This window comes from Kogia breviceps, chromosome 7, assembly GCF_026419965.1.
Source record: "Kogia breviceps isolate mKogBre1 chromosome 7, mKogBre1 haplotype 1, whole genome shotgun sequence".
Lineage (NCBI taxonomy): Eukaryota > Metazoa > Chordata > Mammalia > Artiodactyla > Physeteridae > Kogia > Kogia breviceps.
This window is the reverse complement of record NC_081316.1, coordinates 13,198,128-13,214,679: the sequence shown is the minus strand read 5'-3', so window position 1 is coordinate 13,214,679 and position 16,552 is coordinate 13,198,128. Positions and strand designations below refer to the sequence as shown.

General features: G+C 49.1%; 2 protein-coding genes across 9 annotated transcripts in view; one reads left to right on the top strand and one right to left on the bottom strand.

Moving 5' to 3' along the window:
• FADS2 (fatty acid desaturase 2) overlaps positions 1-2,247 on the bottom strand; it is a 47,544-nt gene extending 45,297 nt beyond the window's left edge. For 6 of the 7 annotated variants that reach the window (XR_010841271.1, XR_010841272.1, XM_067037458.1 and 3 more), the window contains exon 1: positions 1,888-2,247. Coding sequence is in view for 5 of the 7 variants with exons in the window: in XM_067037458.1 (XP_066893559.1) it covers positions 1,888-2,094 (207 nt within the window). In the remaining 2 variants the exon portion in view is untranslated. The remainder of the gene's footprint in view (positions 1-1,887) is intronic. The other variant, XM_067037460.1, reaches the window with a different exon arrangement.
• FADS1 (fatty acid desaturase 1) overlaps positions 1,339-16,552 on the top strand; it is a 43,568-nt gene continuing 28,354 nt past the window's right edge. The window contains exons 1-2 of one of the 2 annotated variants that reach the window (XM_067037461.1): positions 1,339-1,631; positions 1,910-2,035. The gene's annotated coding sequence lies outside the window, so the exon portion shown is untranslated. Of the gene's footprint in view, positions 1,632-1,748; positions 2,036-2,439; positions 2,585-16,552 lie in introns of those variants that run through there. The other variant, XM_067037462.1, reaches the window with a different exon arrangement.

The following is a 16,552-nucleotide window of genomic DNA, read 5'->3' as shown; positions in this document are numbered from 1 at the left end:
TTGGGCTCGAGCCCACCATCTTCTCAGTTTGCTGGCTTTCCAAATAAAAGTCATTATTCCTTGCCCCAGCGCCTCGTCTCTCGATTACTGGCCTGTCGTGCGATGAGCAAATAGGAGCTTAGACTCGGTAACAGTAAAACTCCATTGCATTTATCTAATGCTTACAGTTTATGAAGTGCCTTGCCGCAAAAGAAAATACATTTATTTAACACTACGGAATAAACAGACCAATCCATTGGATTTGACTTTTCCTTCTAGGAAACATTTTGGTGAAGGCTCAACCAGGACAGGAACCTTCAGAATTCACCTATGAAAGATCCCAAACCAGGAGTCAGGTCTTTACCTGGGAATCACTCTTACCCCACCTCCTCAACAGGGCCGTGGGAAGGTCCCAGTGAGATAATATACTGATGGTGCTTGAAAATCTTATACCCACCTAAGTTACAATCGGTATCACAGCCCCAAGGGCTCAAGGCGAGTTCACAAGCAGGTAAAATGGGATCGGGCCAAAAGCTGTAGGCGCTATTGCTGACCCTCTGCTCGCCAAAGCAGCGAGCCAAGCAACAGCTTACATTATAGCTGCCTGATCTGCCCCCCAACACTTGACTCTGTCTGTCCCAGTTAGATAGAAGAGGTAGGGAGATCTAGAGTTCCACCAACTGACGGCCCCATACAGCTTGCCCAGCAAAAGCCCAAACAGGAGAGCATGCCAGACCTCCAGGTGGAATGAGCTATGTCAAGCCGATCTCTCCCTAGGCACCTTTCCCAAATTCTCCATGCCAACAGACCTTCTCTGCTTCCAGCTCACTGCCACCAAGAGTGGCCCCTTCCTTCCCTCCCGGCCTCTGTTCTTCGAGTCCATGGGGTGGGGGTGGGGGGAGCGGATCCAGCTGCACCCGAAGAATAAGCAAGGATTGGGGGCTGGAGGGTAGGGGGCGTGGTAGGGTGCTGTGTCATCGCAGAGCTGCAGGTTTGGTGCGCAAAGGTGCGGGTAAGATGGACAGCCCCGGCTCCGGGAAGATCCCAGAGTCCCACTACCTTTCCGAGGGCAAGATGAGGGAGGGCATTCCTGGCCGGATTTGGGAACAGAAGACCATTGAGTTGAAGTCCCAGAGTAACCTCGAATGCAGCTGGACCTGTTGCCAAGCTAGCCTAGTGCTGCTAAATCGTCCCGTCTCAAGGCCCCTCTCCACCTGGGCTTTGCAAACTCCAGCCCTTTTTCTTTCCACCAATTCCCACCCGGGGCCCCCAAGAAGGCCGGCCCTTGCCGGGGTGGGGGCGGGGCAGAGGGGAGGGGGTCCTGGTAGTCTCTGAGAGCGTGGGAACAGGAGCCACCAGGCGGTGTCTCCGCGGCAGCCATTGCGGACCTTCTGAGACTGGAATTCCAGCAGGAGCGAGCCCTGGCCGGGGACGAGCTTTCCTTCCCCGCCCCCTAGTCTGGCTGGCGAGTGGGGGACGCGCGCGGAGTCCCACACCTGGCTCCTCTCCCGCTCCTCTCCGCGGGGCCCAGGGGCGGCCATCTTCCACGCTGGGGGCGTCAAGGCTCCAGGGCCCCGGCGCCCTCTTTGGGGAGTCCCAGGCTCCGGCTGAACTCTGAGGAAGGAACGAACGCAAGGATCCCAGTGCGCGCGGTAGATCCTGCATGGTTCTCCACCGCTCCAATCTGCCTCTCGGGCTCCAAACTCCGACCCCCACAGCACGTTGGCCCAGCTGTCCCAGAGGACGAGGATTCGGGGCGGGGGATGAGCGCAGTAGACTCTTTACTTCCCTCCAGGACGCCCCAAGCTCCACTCAGCGCTGGAGGTCTTGTTTGGCGCCCTGGGACCCATGACTCCTGACTCCCTCCTGCAGCAGAGAAAGGTGGCGGGAGAGGCCCCAGACGCTTACCGTAGCATCTTCCCCTGCGCAGTGCCCGATGACCCGGTGGCCCCCCGGGTGCCGGTGTGCCCATTCGGTGATGTTGTAGACCTTGCGGTCGATGACGAGCCACTGGTCCGTGCGCAGGCTGTGCTTCTGAATCTCCTCCCAGCGGAAGGTAGGTATCGGCGCCTCGCGCTCGGTGGTCCCCTCGCCCTGGTTCCCCCCCTTCCCCATGCTGCCTGCCGACTGGGCTGCCCGGTGCACTGCGGTGTGTGCGGCCCGGGCCCTCCTCGCTTTCGGCTTTTGTCTTCTCCTACTCCTCCCCCCACCGCGCCCCCTCCCCCAGCCGCCTCGCCTTCGCTCCGGAGTGTCCCTGCCTTCCCTCCCGGCTACCCAGTGCCCCCAAGCGGTCCCCTCCCTCCGCCCCTCCCTCCGCCCGCCAGCCCGCAGTGGACTTTTGCCTCCTGTAAAAACTCCTCGGTAGCTCAGGGCCTCGAAGCCTCCTCTGCCCGCCCCGCTGGCTCCCCCCGTCGGGGGCTTCGCATCCTCCCGCGTTCCCCTCCGCCTGGGTTTCCACAGTGATCAGCAGAGCGCCTGCACCAATCCGAGCGCGTCGCCCCGCCTGCCATTGGCCCAGGAGGATCTTTCGAAGGCCAGCGGGCTGGAACAGCGGTCCCCGGCTCCCCCGCCTGCCCCCCCACGCGGAGTCGAGAGGGGCCTGGAGGTCGGTTACGTGTCCGAACTCCTCCCTCCCCCGCACGAGCTGGGGGGTTTGGGGGGGGGGGACCCAAGGATATCCCAGGGTAGCTTGGCGGGCGAGCTGGGGCGGCGGCTGAGTTCCGCGCTTTCCGGGCGCTTACGCGCACACCCACGGCCCGCGTTCCCGGGTTTGCACCTGATGCCGGCACGTAGAGGACCCAGCCGCTCCGCGCGCTCTGCGGTGGGGACCGGCCCAGGGCCCGGCTGGCGGGCGCGCAGGCGGCGCCGAGCCGCCGGGCTGGCGTATTCCACTCTGGGACTGGCCTTGTTAGGTGACGCCTTCCCCTAACCCGCTGGAATCCGGACTCCAGTATATCCACATTGTCCGTGCTATCCACATTGGCGCCCTCCTGCAGCCTCCCTGGGGGAAGAAGCCGGCCTCCGGCTGGCCCAGGGCCTGTAATCAGTGGATCTTAGAAAAGAATTGTAGAACCTCTGATGTGCTTTCCTGTGTTAGGCGCCATGGTGGAGGGAAGCGGGGGTGGGGGGGGCGGACCACGGGAGTGGGGACTCCAGGACTTGGTTCTTGCCCTGAACTCAGGAATCTCACAGCCAATTTGGGAGAGATACCATGGAAACAATACAGGACCTCATAGGATTAATTGTTCAGTGATGTTATAAATAACAGGAAATAAAGATGGGGGTGTCAAAAGTGTTGTGGTCCGTGCCCGGGGTGGAAGAAGAATTTCGAGACACGAAGTATTTTAGAGAAGAGTGAGTTTATTGAGAACAAAGAGCAGGGTGAGGGGCGTTGCAAATACAGCGGGCGACTTCCTGATGGACCAGGGAGAGCCGACCCCCTTTGTGGGCTAGCGGCCAACTTTTATAGCCTCAAGACAAAGAAAATTCCTGCTTGCAGGATGGCATTAGGTGATTGGTCAGGGTGCTACAAGGTTACTACATGGTGATTATTTTGCCTAATTTGGAATGGGGGAGGGGGGGGCTGTCTGGTTTACATTAGGAGCGCCCATGGCAACAGTTGCTATGGGGGCTTGGTTAATTCCCGAGTTTTTGTCCTGTGTCCTCGATATAGGGTGTCCTTGATGTAGGGCTCCACACTTCCCAGGGAAGAAGAATGGGATGGAAGCCTTACTGGTTGCACGGGACAAAACTCAAATTGGCTCAGAAAAAAAGGAGGAGTTTGCTGCCTCACTAAACTCAAGGAGGGACTTCCCCCGGTGGCGCAGTGGTTAAGAATCCGCCTGCCAATGTAGGGGACACGGGCTCGAGCCCTGGTCTGGGAGGATCCCACATGTGGCGGAGCAACTAAGCCCGTGCACCACAACTACCGAGCCTGCTCTCTAGAGCCCGCGAGCCACAACTATTGAGCCCACTTGCCACAACTACTGAAGCCTGCGCACCTAGAGCCCATGCTCTGCAACGAGAGAAGACACCACAATGAGAAGACCGCGCACCGCAACAAAGAGTAGCCCCCACTCGCCACAACTAGAGGAAGCCTGCTCACAGCTACGAAGACCCAACGCAGCCAAAAATAAAAATAAATAAAGAAATTTATTTTTAAAATAAAGCAATAAATTCAAGGAAAGGTGGGACAATCTGAACACAGGAAGGTGGGGATGGAGGGGCTCAGGAACCAGCAGATGCAGGAACTTGAAGGCTGCCAGGTGTCTCCCTCCTCTATTCCTCCTTGATGTCACTTCTTTCTCTCTCCTTGCAAACGAGGGTCTGGTGGAGAGACAGCTGAAAACTACTGAGTCTTAGGTCTTACGGCTTGGTGCGTTGGAAGGTAGGCCTACTAATCTCTCGAGGTATAAACTCAGACACAGAAGGAAGAACTCTGACTGGCGTGCCCTTCTTGGATCAAGTTACCCACGCCTGGGTGAGTCAACTGTGGCCTGGAGATTAATCTCAAAGAGTCCACATGTTGGAGTGGGGAAAGTGTCAAGGTATGAACGCAGGTTGGAGAAGAATTTCCAGACATAAAGCAGAACGTAAAGAGGATAGAATTTATTAGAGGAAAGCGTCACTGCCAGAACAGCAGCGGCCCGAATTCCTAGTAGTCTGGGAGAGTTGATCCCGCACATCTGCTATTGATCAGTTTTTATAGCCCGAAAACAAAGGAGTGGTCCAAGGTGAAAATTTTGTTTACCGATTGATCGAGGCACACACACCTACCTTCTGTACAGTGGGAGTAGGACAGGCCATATGCCTTTCCTTATTTGGGACAGATCCCGTCGCCCAGGTGGGCATCGCCCAGGTGGGCATCGCCCAGGTGGGCTCAGGGATTTCAAAACCATCTCAACATGGTGGGGAGGGCGATTAAGAGTCCAGTAGGTATACCTCTGAAACTTTTTCAGGCAGGGTCACCCTTTGTCCTTGAAGCACCACACTCCCCCTTCTCTTTTTGTATAGAGCCAATTCCTTGGCCTTATTGAATACCCTACTCATATCTACCTAACTGCCTAATTCCCTCTCAGGCATTCAGGAAGCCCTTTTGTGAGGAGAAGGGGCGATGAACTCTCTCTGGCCGCTTCCTGCTGAGTGAGGGTGTCGCGGGGCCCTGGGATCCCTTGCCTGCTCTCTGTCAGGGTGCATCTAGGGAGGAGTGTGGGCCCCATGGAAAGAGTGGTGGCTTGTTCAAGGGTTGTATGAGTGTTGACTGTCCAGTGTTCTTTTTTTCTTTTTAATAAATGTATGTATTTATTTTTGGCTGCATTGGGTCTTCGTTGCTGTGTGCAGGCTTCTCATTGTGGTGGCTTCTCCTATCACAGAGCACGGGCTCTAGGCACGCGGGCTTCAGTAGTTGTGGCACATGGGCCCAGTAGTTGTGGCTTGCGGGCTCAGTAGTTGTGGTGCACGGGCTTAGTTGCTCCATGGCATGTGGGATCTTCCCGGACCAGGGATTGAACCCGAGTCCCCTGCATTGGCAGGCAGATTCTTAACCACTGGGCCACCAGGGAAGCCCTCTCTGGTATTCTTGTTGCATCACCATTTGGAGGTTTATTCGTTGTATTCTGGAAGAGACAAACTTAACTAGAAAGTTAAAAATGCATGGCCCGAAGATTGGGCTGGACCTTGCCCGGATGGTTGACCAAAAAAACAGCAATCCTCCTTTAATGTTGCACAAGTCCCTCCCTGATAAGCCTTTAGGAGGTCCAGAGCTCTTCTGTTTTGTAAAACTACTCCTGCAGAGAAATTATTTGTCCTGTAGCGTGTTAATTTGAGCTGCGAGGTTGGCAATCTGTTGTGTAAGATCAAGAGAGAGGTGTAGGGCAATGAAAATAGAGTTTAAGAGTCCCCCTGAGCCTGTTCCCATCCCTGTAAGGAGGATCGAGGAACACCGAGTGGGACCAGAGAAGGAGGTCAGGGCTGAATAAGTAGCCGCTGTGTCACTTCAAAAGGTTATAGTAGCCCCTGCCACATCCAGGGTTACCTGGGGCTGCTCCCGTCTTCCGGGGAACATAGGGGCCTGTAGATTGAGACTTGGGCACCTTCAGTCATCCGTATCCAGGAGCCCCAGATCTTGAGCGTAATCCCGTTCTCGTTCCTGGTAGTCAACTACCACCAACAGGGGCAATTGTCCTTGACCTCAGCCAGGGGACTGGGACCCGAAATACCCCAGGTGTTGGGTGGTAGTGGTGTTGGCCTACCAGCTTGAGGGCGGCAGGGACAACTCCTCTTCCAGTGGCCCTTTTGATGACAGTAAGGGCACGGGGTATCGGGTGGTGGGGTGCGGCCATTCTTCACTGTGCGCCCCTGCTGACCGCACTGGTAGCAGGTCAGCTGTGGTTTCTGCGACGGGAGATGGGCTGCCATGAGTCCTTGCTGTGGGAGGGACTGAGTAGTGACAAGAGCCGTACATTGAGCATGTCGTGTTAATTTTTCCTCCTCTCTTTCTCGTCTCTTCCTAGAAGCCTCCTCCCTATTCGTGAAGACCTTAAAGCCCTGTCAATAGGACAGAAAATGGGGTCTGTGGCCTTTGCTCTAGTTTCCGTAATTTCTGTCTTATGCTTGGCGATGCCTGGCTTACAAAGTGAACTGCAGGATAGCCTGAATTTCAGGAGTCTCAGGGTCTAGGTTGGTGTATTTCCTCATAGCCTCTACCAATCGGGCCTGAAAAAGGGCCTCATTCTCAAAGGGTTCCTGGGTAACTTCTCTGAGTTTCTTATAATTGTCCTGTTTGGTGACTGGCTTTTTCATACCTTCTAGTAGATTCGTAGTCATGAAGTTTCTCCTAGTGAGCCCTCCTGCCGGCCCATTTTCATTTGCCTGGTATCTCCATCCTGGGTCTGCCCGTGGGACTGTCTCTTCCCCCTCTGGGTTCTCATTAGGACCTCGGGCCTGTGCCTCGCCTGCCCAGGCCTGAGCCAAGGCCCCCATCCTGGCCTTGTCTTTGTGATGCAGCTGGTAGTTAGGACACAGGAATATCTGGCCAGGTTAAGTCAAAGGCTATAGCTAGGCCTGGAATTCCCTGATGAGGGTGGAGGGGTCCTGGCTAAGGGGCCCAGCTTCCCTTGAATATGCGAGATCAGACATGGGGAAGGGGACATGAACCCTGATAGCACCTCGGTCTCCATTAGTGACCTCTCGTAGGGGAACCAGGCTGGGACTCGATTCAGAGGCTTGGGCTGCTCGTGACTGAGTGTGGGGAGGGGAGGGAAGGGCTGCTTGCGGGTAGAGAGGTGGGGGTTGGGAAGCAGCAGGATGGGGAAGAGGCTGGTGAGATGGGGGACAGGAAGGCTCATCCAAGACATGTGGTGCAGGGGGCGATGGGGAGGGACGAGGTAGTGGAGCTGAAGGAGGAGGAGGGGGGAGGGACGAGGCGTTAAAGCGGCATTGGAGAGAAGCATGCGACGGGAGGCCCTCGGGTTCGGATTGTGACCGAGGGCCTTGAAGCCCGGATGTACAGAACCTTGGAATCCTTTCCCAGCCTCCGATAACAGAGATCAGGTTGGAGGCTGGGGATATAATTTAGTGTCCGCATTAAGAGGCCATCATTCTTGGTCCCCCAGTTCGTACTTGGGCCAAGCCATGTTACAAAAGAGCACGAGCCTCTTGCTTTTGAGATTGTCTGGGTCAAATTCCTGCCGTTTCCCGAGAATACAACTGAGAGGTGAATCTAAGGGGATAGACCTGCCTGAACCTATACTTGGCCCCAATGCCACAGAATGGGGGTACTGAGAATCACTGATGGGCAAAAAGGCCTCCCTTTTTCTCTCAGTGACATCTCCGTGCGACTAAGGCATAAAAAGGCCGACCGTCCCAAAAGTCCCGTCCGACCCTGGGAGGTGGCCAGAGCAGGGAGAAACCGTGCGGCCGGGGCACCGGTGCATGGAGAGGGGAACCCCCGCAAGCCAACGGGGAATTGACTCACCGTGAGAAGTCTCTCCGGGACGGGAAGGAGCTCTTGGGACGATCTAGAGGCGGCGAGGTCCTCTGCAGTCAGTCGGAGCCCAGGAGAAAGAAGCAGAAGCGACAGAAAACAGGACTGAGGAGTCTGCCTTCCAACCCTACCAAGGAGTTGGTGGCCAAGGGACTGTGGGCTTCGTGTTTTTCTTCGTCCACGATGTGCCTCGCGTTGCTCAGAAGTAGTCTTGCTGGGGGCCGACGCTCTAAGAGCCTGGTCCGTTCCGTGACCCCCTTATCCTTTCACAGGGGTCTTCCAGCAGCCGGCTCCCTAATGGCTTTTAAATGCCTGGCCCGTGCCCACACCATACCAGTAGTCCCAGTCCTCAGTTGCAAGGGAGATAGAGGGATCCTCACCTGTTCTGGGCAGCAGTTACTGGGGCGAAGTGAGCCCTGGAGCCTTTGGAACACACCAGGCAGTGGCCCTGGCCAGAGTTCCTCCTTTGCTTCCACAGCAACTTGCCTGTTCACAGAGGGTCCCGAGGAATGAGGGCGGGAGGTGGGGAAAGAGATCCCCGTACTGGCCACCAAATGTCATGGTCCGAACACGGCTGGAAAAGAATTTCCAGACATAAGGCAGAATGTGAAGAAGATAGAATTTATTATTTTTTTTTTTTTATAAATTTATTTATCTATTTTTGGCTGTGTTGGGTCTTCGTTTCTGTGCGAGGTCTTTTGCTAGTTGTGGCGAGTGAGGACCACTCTTCATCGCGGTGCGCGGGCCTCTCACGATCACGGCCTCTCTTGTTGCGGAGCACAGGCTCCAGACGCGCAGGCTCAGTAGCTGTGGCTCACGGGCCCAGTTGCTCTGCGGCATGTGGGGTCTTCCCAGACCAGGGCTCGAACCCGCGTCCCCTGCATCGGCAGGCGGATTCTCAACCACTGCGCCACCAGGGAAGCCCGAAGATAGAATTTATTAAAGGGAATGGTCGCTGCCAGCACCGGGTCTCCTTCCTAGGAGTCTGGGAGAGTGGAGCCCGAACATAAGCTATGCATCAGTTTTTATAGCCAGCAAAACACAGGAATGGTCCGAGGTAATAATTTCGTTTACTGATTGGTCGAGGGTGGGAGTGGGACAGGCCCCTTTGCCCAGGTGGGCGTTGCCCAGGTGGGCTCAGGGATTTTGCAAGCAGAGCAACATTATTGGGAGGCCGATGAAGAGTCCGGTAGGGGGCGAAATGGTGAAAGTTTTTCAGACAGGGGTGTCCTTGTCCTTGGAGCACCACAGAAAGGAGCCATTTTCAGAGGAGGAGAATCTTGCTACGAGAAGGAAAGAGCATGGTAGACGGGAAACCAGAATCTGAAGGCAGAAACAATATGGGCTTTGGAGTCAAGACCGGCTTGGGTGTGTGTCCCGGTGCTGCAACTGCTATAGCTGGACTCTGACAGGTTACTCTGTCTTTCCAAGCCTCAGTTTTTTGCATCGACGATACCTACCCCATGGGGCTGTTTTAAGCATTAGCAATAATATGCTCAGCATACGTATCAGGGACTTCGGCCCCGATGGTTATTGTTCACTGTTTGCTTAGGACCAGCACTTTGGACATTTCTGCCACACCAACCTACTTGTGCATCAAGCCTCAGAATATTAGGTTTGGAAGACATCATTTAGTCATTTCAAGTACTGGTCCACAAACTCGTTCCAGATAGCATAGAGTTTTCAGCAGTTAGTTGAAAAAATAGAAAAATAAAGGAAAATGTAGAGTTTTTCATAAAACTAAGGGTATTCAATTAAAGTGATTGCCTTTGTAAAAATTATGTCCTAATTTTCTGTACTAAAATGTTTTTTAATAATGAAATGGTGGGCTTCCCTGGTGGCGCAGTGGTTGAGAATCCGCCTGCCGATGCAGGGGACACGGGTTCGTGCCCCGGTCTGGGAAGATCCCACATGCCGCGGAGCGGCTGGGCCCGTGAGCCATGGCCGCTGAGCCTGCGCGTCCGGAGCCTGTGCTCCACAACGGGAGAGGCCACAACAGTGAGGCCTGCATACCACAAAAAAAAAAAAAAAAAAAAAAAAAAAAAAAAAAATGCAATGGTAACAGTAGATGGTGGAGTTTTGAAGATATGTTTATTTCACAAAATGAAAAGTGGACAACTCTACACTCATTTCCATATTTAATTTACTTCTTCATGAAAAACTCAAAAGCACAAGAACCACTGACCTTGCTCAACTCTCGATTTTCAAGCAGAAGATAAATCAAGCCCTGGAGTGTTCACAAAACTTGCTCATATCCCAGATTTAGAAAGTGGGTACTTTCAGACACCACCTGGCATTTTGACTCAGGGTGGGATTACCTCTGACAGTTGGATTTTGATTTTTTTTTTTTTTTTTAGATTTTTATTTGTTTATTTTGGCTGTGCCAGGTCTTAGATGCAGCATGTGGGATCGTCACTGAGGCACGCGGGATATTTTAGCTGCAGCATGCATGTGGGATCTAGTTCCCCGACCAGGGATTGAACCTGGGCCCCCTGCATTGGGAGCGCAGAGTCTTACCCACTGGACCACCAGGGAAGTCCCTGGATTTTGATTTTTAAGGTCTCTTTCATTAATTTTTAAAATACACTTATTCTTTTTTTTTTTTTAACAAAATCACCTTTATTTTTGTCTTCAAAAACCAAACTGTTCTTCTTTTTCCAACATAATCATGATTAATACACTTATTCTTTAGGGTAGTTTGTGGTTCACAGCAAAATTGAATAGGAAGTTCAGAGTTCCCATATATATACCCCCTATATGTCCACGCACACACAGCCTCCCCCATTATCAACATCCCCTACCAGCCGTACATTTGTTACAACTGATTACCACTATTGACACATCATTACCCAAAGTCCATTGTTTACATTAGGGTTTACTCCTTGTGTTATACATTCTATGGGTTTTGACACATGTATCTACCATTACAGTATCATACAAGATAGTTTCACTGCCCTAAATATCCTCTATACTCTACCTATTCACCCCTCCCTCCCCTCTATCCCCTGGCCTTTTACTGTCTCCATAATTTTGCCTTTTCCAGAATGTCGTATAATTGGAATCATACAGTATACTATGCACTGAATATTTGTGTCTCCCTCAAGTTCATCTGTTGAGGTCTAACCCCCAATGTTATATGTGTGGAGATGAGGCCTTTGGGGGGTGATTAGGTCATGAGGGTGGAGCCCTCATAAATGGGAATAGTGCCCTATACAAGAAGTCCTTGACCCTTCCACCATGCGAAGTTAAAGCTAAAAGACAGCCATCTAGGAAGTGAACCCTCTCGCCAGACACCCGATCTGCCAGCACCTTGATCTTGGACTTCCTAGCCTCCACAACTGTCAGAAATAAATTTCTGTTGTTTACAAGCTACCCAGTCTATGACATTTCTGCGATAGCAGCCCAAGTAGACTAAGATACGAAGTTACCACCTCACATAGTTCTTTTTGTGTGTATATATGGTGAGAACTTTTAAGATCTACTCCCTTAGCAATTTTCAAACAGACAGTACAGTATAGTTAACTGCAGTCACCATGCTGCTGTACATTAGATCCCCGGAACTTATTCATCTTATAACTGGAAATATGTGCCCTTTAACCACCATCACTCTTTCTTCTCCATCTCTCTGGCTACCACAATTCTACTCTCTGTTTCTGAGTTTGGTTTTTTTTTAGATTCCACCTATAATTGAGATCATACAGTATTGGTCTTCCTCTGACTGACTTATTTCACGTAGCATAATGCCCTCAAAGTCCATCCATGTCACAAATGGCAGGATTTCCTTATTTCTTATGGACAAATAATATTACATCGTGTATATATACCATAAAACACAAAACCATAAAACTATAAGATAACCTGGGAGAACATTTAGATGATCTTGAGTTTGGCAATGGCTTTTTATGTACCACACCAAAACCATGACCCATGAAAGAGATAACTGATAAGCTGGACTTCATTAAAATTAAAAACTGATGCTCCGTGAAAGATACTGTCAAGAGAATGAGAACACGAGCCACAGACTGGGAGAAAGTATTTGCAAAAGACATATCTGATACAGGACTGTTATCTAAAAATACACAGAGAACTCTCAAAACTCAAAAATAAGAAAACAGATGGGAGAAAATAATTGCAAACCATATATCTGATAAGGAACTCACACAGCTTAATAGCAAAAATATATGAGACTCATACAACTCAAGAGCAAAAAAATCAAATAATCCAATTTAAAAATGGACAAAGTATCTTGGGAGGTAATAGAAAATATCGATTGGCCTCTGTCCCTAGTTCCTGAAACCCTTGTAATTTTCTGGGTGATAGGAGTGTCTTTGGTTCTAATGAGGTGACTCTGGGTGGGCTCCTGGATGAGGGCTGGTCACCAGAAAGATCAAGCCATAATCAGAGGCTTGGAGTTTTCAGCCCCATTCCCCCATCCTCCAGAGAGGAGAGAGGAGCTGGAAATGGAGTTAATGATTGATCTTGCCTACGTGAGGAAGCCTCCATAAGTATCCTAAAAGCATGGGGTTTGGAGAGCTTCCAGGTCGGTGACCACATGGAGGTGTGGCAAGAGTGGTGCACATGGACAGGGCCTGGGGGCTCGGCGCCACTTCCCGCATACCTTGCCCCCTACCCACCTCTTCCATCTGGATGTTCATCTGTATCCTTTATCACATCCTTTTATAATAAACTGGTAAACAGTAAGTAAACTGTTTTCCTAAGTTCTGTGAGCCACTCTAGCAAATTAATTGAATCCATGGAAGGCATTGTGGGAATCTCTGATTTATAGCCAGTGGGTCAGAAGCACAGGTAACCACCTGAACTTTCTACTGGCATCTGAAGTGGTGGTGTGTGGGACAGTCTGATGGGACTGAGCCCTTACCCTGTAGGATCTGATGCTATCTCCAGGTACATAGTGTCAGAATTGAGCTAAATTGCTGGTGTCACAGAACTGCTCGCTGTGGGGAAACCCCCTTCACATTTGGTGACCAGAGTGTCAGAAGTGAAGTGTTCTGTGTAAAAGAAAAGGACACACATAGGAAGAAAGGACTACTGGGGGTGTTTAAAATACAGACCGGAAAAACGTTTTTTCCAGAGAACGTATACAAAGGTATACAAATGGCCAACAGATACATGATTTGATTTTTTTGCTATTGAGTTGTATGAGTTCCTTATCAGATATATGGTTTGCAATTATTTTCTCCCATTTGTTGTCTTATTTTTTGAGTTTTGAGAGTTCTCTGTGTATTTTTAGATAACAGTCCTGTATCAGATATGTCTTTTGCAAATATTTCCTCCCAGTCTGTGGCTCGTGTTCTCATTCTCTTGACAGTATCTTTCACGGAGCATAAGTTTTTAATTTTAATGAAGTCCAGCTTATCAGTTATCTCTTTCATGGGTCATGGCTTGGTGTGGTACACAAAAAGCCATTGCCAAACTCAAGATCGTCTAAATGTTCTCCCAGGTTACCTTATAGTTTTATGGTTTTGTGTTTTACATTTAAGTCTATAATCCATTTTGAGTTAATTTTTCGTGAGGGGTCTAAGGTCTGTGTCTAGATCATTTTTTTGTACGTGGATGTCAAGTTGTACAACACCATGTGTTGAAAAAATTCTCTTTTCTCCACTGTATTGCCTTTGCTCCTCTGTCAAAGTTCAGTTGACCGTATTTGTGTGGGTCTATTTCTAGACTCTCTATTCCATCCCATTGATCTATCTGTCTGTTCTTTGCCACTTCCACACTGTTATGATTACTGTAGCTTTACAGTAAGTCTGAAATTGTGTTATTATTTTTTATTATTAGGAAAACAAGAGATGTTTATTATGAAAATCAGAAAATATAGATAAATATTTTAAAACATTAAAACATGCTTATCCTCTCTGCTCAGAAACAATCAACTTTACTAGCAGTGTGTACAAGATCTGTGTGTGTGCGTGTGTAAACATATGTATAATTAAATAGAATAGCCCCTGGTCCCATGGAGCTCCCAGTATGGAGAGGACACAGCAAATACACAACACTCGCAAGATAGTGAGTTAAGTACAAAGGAGTCAAGGGCTAAGTGTTAAGGAGAGATACAGGTTCTAGAGTGACAGAGAGCCCAGAAGTTTGCATGCAATTTAGCCAGGTGAAAAGGGACTGAGGAGTGGGGATGGCAAAAATGTTCCTGGAAGTGAGAAGAGACTCCTGTAGGCACAGAAATCAGAGAGAACTTGGCAGCTTTTGAGGAGCTGAGAGAAGTTCAGTAGGTCTGGAACACAGAGACAGACAAGAGGTGGGGAAGTGGAAGGGGGAATTTCAGGCAAGAAGAGTGAGATTTAAGGCCCGGGGTGGGGCGGGGTGGGGTGGAGGCGGCAAACATAGCTCAAAAGGGCCTTGCAAGTCATGTTAAGGAGTTTGACTTTATCTCAAGGTCATTGAGAAGCCAGGAGATTGATTGGCTGCAGATAGTGTTTGTCTTTCTCTGTCTGACTTACTTCACTTAGTATGATGATCTCACGTGGCATCCATGTGGCTGCAAATGGCATTATTTCATTCTTTTTTATGGCTGAGTAGTATTCCACTGTATATAGTACCACATCTTCTTTATCCATTCATCTGCTGATGGACATTTAGGTTGTTTCCATGTCTTGGCTATTGTGAATTAGTGATGCAATGAACATTTGGGTGCATGTATTTTTTTGGATTAGAGTTTTGTCTGGATATATGCCCAGGAGTGGGATTGCTGGATCATATGGTAATTCTATTTTTAGTTTTCTGACGAACCTCCATACTGTTGTGTTTTTTTTTTAAATTTAATTTTATTTATTTTTTTATACAGCAGGTTATACAGCACGCCCATCTGCCACCGCTTTCACCCCCTTGGTGTCCATACGTTTGTTCTCTACATCTGTGTCTCAATTTCTGCCCTGCAAACCGGTTCATCTGTACTCCATACTGTTTTCTATAGTGGCTGTACCAACTTACATTCCCACCAACAATGTAGGAGGGCTCCCTTTTCTCCACACGGTCTCCAGCATTTGTTATTTGTAGAGTTTTTAATGATGACCATTCTGACAGGTGGGAGGTGATACCCCACTGTAGTTATTTTTCTAATAGTTTTTCTTAAAATTAATTTATTTGGCCAAGTCGGGTCTTAGTTGCGGCATGCGGGATTTTTAGTTGCAGCATGTGGGATCTAGCTCCCTGACTCTGGCCCCCCTGAATTGGGAGCGTGGAGTCTTAGCCACTGGACCACCAGGGAAGTCCCTCATTGTAGTTTTGATTTGCATTTCTCTGTTAGTGATGTTGAACCTCTTTCCATGTATATGTCTTCTTTGGAGAAATATCTGTTTAGGTCTTCTGCCCACTTTTTAATTGGGTTGTTTGCTTTTTTGTTATTGAGTTGTATGAGCTGTTTGTATATTCTGGAAATTAAACCCTTGTCTGTCACGTCATCTGCAAATATTTTCTCCCATCCCATAGGTTATCTTTTTATTTTGTTTATGGTTTCCTTTACAAAAGTTTGTAAATTTGATCAATAAACAAATAATAATTTGATCAATAAACAAATAACCATTTGTTTATTCTGCTTTTATTTCTATTATTGCCTTGGGAGACTGACCTAAGAAAACATTGGTACAATTTATGTCAGATAATGTTTTGCTAATATTCTCTTCTACGTGTGTTATGGTGTCATGTCTTCTATTTAAATCTTTAAGCCATTTTGAGTTTATTTTTGTGTATGGCGTGAGATGTTTTCTTTTTTCTTCATTATTCTTTCTAGAGATTTATCAATTTTTTTCAAAAAACTAATTTTTTTTTTTTTTGGTACACGGGCCTCTCACGGTTGTGTCTTCTCCCGTTGTGGAGAACAGGCTCCGGACGCGCAGGCTCAGCGACCATGGCTCACGGGCCCAGCCGCTCCGCGGCATGTGGGATCTTCCCGGACCGGGACACGAATCCGTGTCCCCTGCATCGGCAGGCGGACTCTCAACCACTGCGCCACCAGGGAAGCCCTCTTCAATTTGTTAACACGGTGTATCACATTGACTGATTTGCATATATTGAAGAATCCTTGCATCCCTGGGATAAATCCCACTTGATCATGGTGTATGATCCTTTTAATGTGTTGCTAGATTCTGTTTGCTAGTTTGGGGTAAGGATTTCTTTGCATCTATATTCATCAGTGATATTGGTCTGTAATTTTCTTTTTTTGTAGTATCTTTGTCTGGTTTTGGTATCAGGGTGATGATGGCCTTGTAGAATGAGTTTGGGAGTGTTCCTTCCTCTGCAATTTTTTGGAAGAGTTTGAGACAGATGGGTGTTAGCTCTTCTCTAAATGTTTGATGATATTCACCTGTGAGGCTATCTGGTCCTGGACTTTTGTTTGTTGGGAGATTTTTAATCACAGTTTCAATTTCATTACTTGTGATTGGTCTGTTCATATTTTCTGTTTCTTCCTGGTTCAGCCTTGGAAAGTTATACCTTTCTAATAATTTGCCCATTTCTTCCAGATTGTCCATTTTATTGACATAGAGTTGCTTGTAATATTCTCTTATGATGCTTTGTATTTCTGTGGTGTTGGTTGTAACTTCTCCTTTTTCATTTCTA